This window comes from Mus caroli, chromosome 8, assembly GCF_900094665.2.
Source record: "Mus caroli chromosome 8, CAROLI_EIJ_v1.1, whole genome shotgun sequence".
NCBI classification, from domain to species: Eukaryota; Metazoa; Chordata; class Mammalia; order Rodentia; family Muridae; genus Mus; species Mus caroli.
In genome coordinates this window covers 57,651,596-57,660,507 of record NC_034577.1, presented here as the reverse complement: position 1 = coordinate 57,660,507, position 8,912 = coordinate 57,651,596, and the positions used below count along the sequence as shown (strand labels likewise).

At 42.9% G+C, this 8,912-nt stretch overlaps 1 protein-coding gene across 1 annotated transcript in view; it reads left to right on the top strand.

Moving 5' to 3' along the window:
* Nucleotides 1-8,912, top strand: part of Smim31 (small integral membrane protein 31) — a 39,163-nt gene that overhangs the window by 10,904 nt on the left and 19,347 nt on the right. The window contains exon 2 of the mRNA XM_029480916.1: nucleotides 6,308-6,441. Coding sequence (XP_029336776.1) covers nucleotides 6,330-6,441 — 112 coding nt within the window. The 5' untranslated portion in view covers nucleotides 6,308-6,329. The remainder of the gene's footprint in view (nucleotides 1-6,307; nucleotides 6,442-8,912) is intronic.

The following is an 8,912-nucleotide window of genomic DNA, read 5'->3' as shown; positions in this document are numbered from 1 at the left end:
AGATAGATAGATAGATAGATAGATAGATAGATGATAGATAGATAGATAGATAGATAGATAGATAGATAGATAGATAGATAGATAGATAGATAGATAAAGAAAATGTGCTATAGTCTTGCCTACAGTCCAATCTTAGAGAGCCATTTTCTTAACTGAGATTTCCTCCTCTCAGATGTTTTTAGTTTGTATAGATCTGAGCAGGCAAACCACAAATACAAATAATTTTTTAAGTAAAAAAAAAAAAGAGAGAGGCTAAGGTGTAGCATAGTTGGTAGAGTACTTGCTTAATATTCATAAAGCTTAGGGTAAATTTCCAACACTTCATAATCCTGGCACAGGAGAGCACACCTATAATCACGCCAGAGGTGGAGCAGGAGGATTGTGAGTTTAAGGTCTCCCTCAGAGCACAGCCAAGTTCAAGGCCAGCCTGTAATATCTGAAAAAGTAAACTGGAGGCTAAAGAGATGTCTCTGTGATTAAGAGCACTGGCTGATTTTCTAGAGGACCTGGGTTCAGTTCCCAACACCCACATGGCTGCTCACAACCACTTGAAACTCCAGTTCTAAGGAATCAGATACCCCTTGCTGGCCTCTGCAGCTACCAGGAAAGTACGAGGTATGCAAGCATGCAGGCAGACAAAACACACTTGCGTACGGATGATGATGATGATGATGATGATGATAACAATTTAACAGACATTTATGAGGCTTTACTGGGAATCAGGCTGTGGACAGAAAGAGAAACTAAAATTCAGGGGATCCTCAGCTAGGATCCTTTGGAGTCTAGTCCACCTAACCCAAGGTGTTGTTTTCCCTGTCTTTAATGGGATGCTCTACTTTAGAGTAAGAAACAAAAGAGAGAAAGCTCATTAAATTCACTGTCTTCATGAGAATGTAACTTTCTACCTCCATACTGGGGAACCAAATGGTCTTAGCTGCTTAGAGGAGGATTTCTGCTCATCTGAAGACAGTTCTGATGTGGATTTTAGTGATTTGCATCCACTGATGTTGAATCCCTGGTCACTAGGGAAACTCAAGCACAAGAAGTGTATTGATAAAATCTCTAAGAGACAATTCAATGATTGCATGACATTGGAGATAACTGTGTGATGTAACAGGTTAGTGCCAGTCTCTGCTTTAACCAAAGTCTGTGGGAATATCTGTGCACAATACAACTTCCTTCCCAAGACCCTTAAAGCTGAGGAAGAGGACTACACAGTGGGAGGCAGAGACAGGGGTAGGACAGCCAGGGCTGCACAGAGAAACCTTGTCTCAAAGTGAGAGGTGGGGGTGTGTAGGGAGAAGAAGGGGGGGTAGTGTCACATGGGATTGAGGGCAGGGGGTGTTGGTCATTTTCTGATGTCGCCAACCCTTAGAATTCCAATACCAAAACCATTCCCTGGTAACCAGGAAGTTTACTTATTTGCCCTGGGTTGTGAAAGAGCCCTTTATTTGAACTCTGGCAGATGTCTTCTTCAGGTTAAGCATTCATTTTACCAGGGACTCCAGCCCTCAGTGCATACACACAGCCCTCACACAAAGAAGGACAAGAAGGACCTGTTAGACATCACAGAAAAGCAGAGTGCATGGTGCCAGAGAGAACAGGAGAGTGGCAAAGGAGAAGGGCACTCCCTCTGATGAGAGCACAAGGGTGGGAAGGAGAGCCAAGCCTTCCCTGCACATCACCAGTACTGTTGAGACTGTGAGGCCTTTTCCAGATTTTTGTGTTATCCTCTGGCTGAGGTGCTAACAGGCCATTGACTGCCTGATCTTGCTGACATTTCTGGACATATCTACAGCACACATTTTCCATCCCTGTGAAATTCAGATTTTTACACTAAGTTACAAGTCCGTATACTTCTTTCATTGATGACCAATCAAATCAAGGAATACTCAAAGAATTATTTATTATAGGCTGGGTATGTAGCTCAGTGGGTAGTGTGACCAGGGTTTGAGCTCCAGGGTCCCACACACCAAATATAGTTGTGTAGACCATGACCACAGACAGCACCCAGGGAATGGAGGCAGGAGAATCAGCAGTTCAAGGTCATACTCCCTATATAGAAAGCTTGAGGCCAGCCTGGGCTACATGAGATGCTATCTCAAAAGAGGAGACAAAGAAAGAAATTTTTGCTACAAAGAAGTCATTTTTCTAAGCCCTCCCAACATGGAGGTGAACAACAGAGAGCTGTTTGTGGGGCTGGACAGACAAATAACAAAATCCAGTGGATCAGTTCTTAAGGCCAGTAAAGTAGGGTGGTAGAGAAGTTGGTCTGGCTTGTCAAGTGCTCTTGTAGTCCAAGCTGGTCTATTACTAAATACGCAGGTAGCCCTCACCCTTAAGAGAAGCTGAAGGGAACTCGTGGTTCATTCTGCATCAAGTATCCTGATTTGCAAACTGTTTAAAGGCATATGTTTCTCTAGTAAGCAAGGAGACTGATGGGATGGGCACATGGGCACATGAGCACTCCTGAGAAGCCCCACTCTCTCCGGGTGTGTCTGACCCATACTGCTTTCCTTTTGCATCAAGTTTCCTTGCTACTTTGCAAAAAAGAAAAGAGAAAACTAAAGTATCCATAGAACCAGTGTGTGTGGTACACAATCCAAGAAAAAAAAGCCACTGTTTTTCAGGTGTGCCTGCAAGAATTTCAAAAATGTGGAACGGTAGGGAAACACCAGAAATAATAAAGTGTGTGTGTGTGTGTGTGTGTGTTGTTGTTGTTGTTGTTGTGTCTCTGTGTAGTGTGGGTGGTATTGTGTCTCTGTGTAGTGTGGGCAGTGTTGTTTCTCTGTGTAGTGTGTGTGTGTGTGTGCATGTGGTGTGTTTGTGTATGTATGTGTGTGGTGTGGTATGTGTTTTTGTGTGTATATGTGGTATGTATATGTGTGTGGTATGAGTGTATGGTATATTTTATTCTGTGTATGTGGAATGTATATGTGGTATGTGGAGTGTGTGAGTGTACGTGTGTGTAGTAGGTGTTTATATATATGTATTGTGGTGTGTGTATGTAGTATGTGTATGTGGTGTGTTAGTATGTGGTATGTGTTTATGTATTTGTATGTGGCATGTGTATGTGGTATATGTAGTGTGTGATGTATATATGATGTGTGTGTATGTGTGATATATGTTTATTATGTGTATATGGAACATGCATGTGACATATGTGAATGTATGTGTTTGTGTATGTAAGTGGTATGGTATGTGGGTGTTATGATATGTGTTTATGTGTGTATGTGAGGTGTGTATGCATAAACACACTGGAAACTGAACCCAGGACAGCAGGTATGCTAACTATACATTCTACCACTGAACTGTGCCCCCTCCCAGCCTGAAGACAATACATGTTGACTAGTTTTCACATCCAGATGAAGGTGGTAAGAGCTGCTTTTGTGGAATTAAGGTCATGGTGGTAGAGAGTGCCTGTTCATGGGCTCTTTGCTCCCAAACTTCCAACAGACGAAAAGGTTCCTCCTTGGGAAGTCAAAAGCATCTGACAATATCACCCACCTACTGTATCTTTTCACCCAGATTTTCCCTTCTCAACAGAAACAATGCTACTTTTGTTTATTGTTACTAGAGTGACCTGAGGGATGCTGACACAGAAAGAGCCCACTGTATGTGACCAATATCCAGAAAACATCCGTGATTCTCTCCATCCTGAACACCTACACTAACATCAGTGTTTCACCTAAGGCTACAGCTCAGCTGTAAAGCACCTGCCTAGCAGACACCAGGTTCAACACCCTAGCCACTAAGTAAGCAAATAAATAGACAAGTAGAAGGTTATATAAAGCCAGGCATGGAAGCACAAACCTGTAGTCCTAACCCTGGGAAAGCTAGGGCAGGACAAACATAACCAGTTAAAGGCCCGCCTGGGATATGTGACACGAACCTGATTCAAAACAAACAAGCTAAAGTGGGTTTTTATTTTGCTTTTGTTTCAGGGTTTTTTTTTTTTTGGGGGGGGGGGGTGTTTGTTTGTTTACTTTGAAACAAGGTTTCACTCTGTAGCCCAGGCTGGCCTAGAACTCACAGAGATCCATCTACCTCTGTCTCCTGAGAGCTAGGATTAAAGTCCTGCACCACCACACTCAGCAAGCAAGAGTGTTGTTCCAGGCGTGAAATGAAGCTGGGGGGTCTGTAAGGTCATTTTACACTAGATACGTGGTATCACACCGGCAATCATGTGGCATCCCTGAATTCTGTCCTTCAGTCACTTCCATCTCTAACCACCTGCATGCAGATGCCAGCAGGTGGCGCCAGACTTCTCTTTTCTTGCCTCCTCTGTTTTCCTGGACAGTGGCAATCAAAATAAATTCTGGTTTCTAGGGCTCCATAGCAGGATTAACAATCTTCACAGTCCGTGAAAAACAGATGTGATCCATCGCGTTTCAAAATATTAATAAGTTACAAGATGTGCATGACCATGTTTCTCTGCTGACCGTGGGATTGACATTCTCCACACTCAATTCACACAATTCTGTGAGATGGTTTTAGTGGTGAGCCTCGTATCCTTTCCTCGTGAATGAGCCTTGGGGTCCCCTCTGCTCCCTCACTTAGCCAATAAAAAGCCCTCATTCTCCCGAATGCCCTTCAAAATGAATCCTGTGATATTTCCCAATTACGATTTTTCCTTCGATCTTCACTCTCCTACCAGGGGTCAGTGAAATGACTCAGCAGTAAAACACTGCCCAAGACTCATGGCCTGGGTTCCATCCCCAGAACCCACAGAAAGATGGAAAAAGAGAACAGAACCCACAAAGTTGTCCTGGGACCTTCATACACACACTGTGGCATGCACACACACACACACACACACACACACACACACACACACACACGGGGTGGGGGGAGAGGGAGAGGGATGAACAGACAAGCAGGCAGAGACAGAGAGACAGAGACGGACAGACAGATAGACCTAGCCCAGAATTCCACCTAGAGAATGTGTTGAGATCATTTGAATACCACACTCAGAGGAACCTGAGGCCTTGAGAAAAAGACTGGCAATTACTTCCCCACAGAGCAGATGAAGGATTTGAAGTGAGTTGTGGTAGGAAGATGTGGCCACTCTTTCTGTGTCTTCAGAATTCTCCTAGGCTCTTGGCAGTGTTTCAAGTAGTTGGCACTTGTCTAAAAGACATAAAAAGATAGTCAGCAGTTGTTCCAAGCAAGATACTGCAGCTGTGTGTGTGTGTGTGTGTGTGTGTGTGTGTGTATGTGTGTGTGTACATGTGTGTGCACACACGCACCTGTGTATACTAAGGTGTGTGTGCATGAGCTCTGACAGATGGAGGACACTGAGTCCTCCTCTATCACCTGCCTCCTGCTGCATTTACAATGCATCTCACTGCACCTGGGGATAAGACTGTCAACCAGCAAGCTCCATTGCCCCTCCTATCTACACAATACCGCTGGTGTGTGTACAACCACATTAGGCTTTTTTCTTTTTTTAAGATTTTATTATTTTTAAGTGTGTGTGTGTGTGTGTGTGTGTGTGTGTGTGTGTGTGTGTGTGTGTGTGCATATGATAGAGTACAGGAAAAGACAGAAAAGTCAGGCCCTGAAGCTGAAGTCACAGGCAATTAAGAGTCACTCCACTAGGTGGATGCTAGGAATCACCTCAATGCATACTCTTAACCACGGAGCCATCGCTCCAGCCCCAACATGTGGCTTCATGCAAGGATTCTGGGATCAAAACTCAGATTCTCGTGCATTTTTACCGAGTGCTTTTACCTCCAACCCTAGTACTATAGTGATCTTTCTGTTTCTTTTTAACATTTATTTATTTTGATTTTATGTATGAGTGTGTTGTCTCTGTGTATATATGTGTACCATGTGCAAACCTGGTGCCTGAGGAGGCAGAAGAGAGCCTGGGATCCCCTAGAATGACGTTAAAGACAGTTGTGAGTTGCCATGAACGCGCTAGGAACCAAATCCAGGTCCTCTGTAAGAAAAGCCTGTGCTCTTAACCACTGTGTCATCTCTCCAGCTCCCTTGTCTTGGCTTTTGTTTATACACTTGTTTGGGGGTTGGGCTGGGCTGGGTTTCTTACACAGAATGTTGGCTCTACAGACTATACAGGCCTCAACTCACACTTGTCCTACCCTGGCCTCCCTAATACTGAAATAACAGCCATGTGCCACCACACCTCATCATACTTCATTTTTACCAAGGCCAAGTACATTGTGCTGGGTACATGGGTATTTGGGTAAAGCCTTACTGCACATGTGTTTGATTCTAAAGTAAATATTGCTGGGCAGTTCACTGGATCACAGTGTCCTAAGCCAATGTTTGTTTCCTACTGTAGGTGAAAACACCGTTAGTCTTCCATGGAGCTACCATTCACCAACTTGGAGGTGGCGTTCATTTTACTGGCTTTCTTCATCTTTTCCTTGTTTACTCTGGCTTCCATCTACACCAGCCCTAATGAGAGGAATGAAGGTAAAAAGAAAGGCTGGGGGGGGGGTGCTTCGTGGATGCTGTTTTTTCCTTCACAATCACCTTTCTGCGCAGCTGGATTTGGTTTCATTTCTACTCTGCATATGAGAATGAGTCTGGTGGGTGATGTGCGCACGTGTATGTGCGTGTGCATGCGTGCGTTTGCATGCGTGCATTTGCGTGCGTGCGTGCATGCGGTTTCATTTGGGAAGGATCCCCATTAGAAGTCTTTAAACAGATTCTTTTCAGGTTCTGAAAATGTAGCTTAGTCGCTGCTAGGGCTGCAGGCCCAGCTGATGTGGTGCCTACCTAGCATATAGGAAGCCCTTAGAAGTTCATACACTCTGTGCAGTGACATAGATCTCTAATCCAGCCCTCTGAAGGTAGAAGCAGGAGGACCAAAAGTTCAAGATCTAGCCTGAAACACAAAAAACTCTGTCTTAAAAATTAATTAATTCTCATCAAAGCTCAAACATGCAAAAAAAAAATGTATTTTAAACCCAATACCATGTTTTTGGCAGTAACAGCAAAAAAATTTTTTTGGTTTGGTTTGGTTTTGGGTTTGGTTTTGGTTTTTCAAGACAGGGTTTCTCTGTGTAGCCCTGACTGACCTGGAACTCACTTTGTAGACCAGGCTGGCCTCGAACTGCCCAGCTGTAACAGCAAATGTTAAGACAGAGGCATATCATCTAACTGAGTGTGCTAGGTAGCCTAGGTCCCACCAAGATTTATGCAGAATCAATGATAAATTATACATATATATATAAACACATCCCAAGGACATTTTCCATATTTATAGGGAATAAAATAAACTCATAAACAAACAGTGCTTGTAGATTTTCGTTTTTGTTTGTGGTGGAGACAAGGTATCACTATGTGGCTTTGACTGGCCTATAACTTATTATATAGACCAGGATGGCTTTGAACCCACAGTGTTCTTTACCTCCCAAGTGCTGAGATTAAAGGTATGAGCCAATATGCCTGTCTGTCTCTGTGGTAATTTGTTTTGTTTTAATTTTTTACTTTTTGTTTATTAACGTTTTTCCAGCATGTATGTAGGTATTCACATGCAAGCCTGGTGCCTGAGAAGGTCCAAAGAGGCATTGCACTCACTTGAACTGAAATTGCAGATGGTTCTAGGACCCTGAATGGGAGCTAGCAACCAAGTCCAGGTTCCCTGCCCCACAAGAACAGCAATTGCATTTAAATTCTGGGCTATCTCTACTCCTCCTCCCCTTGTTTGTGTGTGGGTTGTTTGTTTGTTCATTTGTTTTATTTTATTTTTTTAGTGGTATGATAATTCTTTTTTTATTAGATATTTTCTCCATTTACATAAACCAAACCTTTCTGTAGGCTCTTGTCTTTAAGAAGTACTGGCTATGAAATACATTATGTCTCGGAGACATGCAGAGTTTACATAACCAAGTAGAAACACAACAGACAGCGATTAGAACTCAAAACCCCCATTAGATTGATACTCAATGACTGCTGTCACCCAGAGTGGGAAGCCTGATTGGAACCTATGTAGCCTTGTTCCTCATTCACAGATTGTTTCAACTATACTGTTTAAAATGAACTTGGCTGACAGACAGGAAAGCCGCACTTACTCTAACCAGATAACAATGTATTTCCCTCACGCGGTGGTAAACTTGGGGCTGGCACAGCCTTCCTGGTATCTTGAACCAAGACTGTTTCTACATTGATTTTCTGTGACCACTATCCTCTTACTCCATGTTATGATCCAATCCAGAAGACTGAAATCAAATTTTTGGTCTCAGAAATCAAACACCTAGTCAAAATTTTGAGTTTACATTTGTAAAGCAATAGAGGTAAAAACACTAATGCTTGGTTGTATGTGTATTTATATATACATATCTATGTGTGTGTGTGTGCATGTGTGTGTGTGTGTGTGTGTATGTGTGTGTGTATCTTAACCACACCATCATCAGAGAGTTGATGGACATTAAATCAGTAAAGAATCAAGCCAGAAGAAACATTTAGATAACTTGACCTTCAGAACTCTCTGTGTGTGTGTGTGTGTGTGTGTGTGTGTGTGTGTGTGTGTGTGTGTATTCACATGCATGTATGTCTCAGTGTGCACATGTATTTAATTTTTTGTTTTCTTTATTTATTTGTTGAGGCAGGATCTTATGATGATATACCCTGTCAGGCTTGGAACTCACTACATAAACCAAGTTAGTCTTGAACTCACAGAGATCTGCTTCCTCTGCCTTCTAACTACTGTAATTAATGGTATGCACCACTCCCAGCTTATTTATTACTTTTCAAAATAGTACTTTATACTTTGAGAATTTCACATGTGTGTACAACATCCTTAGATCACATCCATCCCTTGCTTTCCTCTTCAACTCCCCAAGACATCTCTCCAACAGGCTCTCTCCCAGCTCATGTCATGCCTTCCTCTTCCTTCCTTCCTTCCTTCCTTCCTTCCTTCTTTTCTTCCTCTCTCTCTC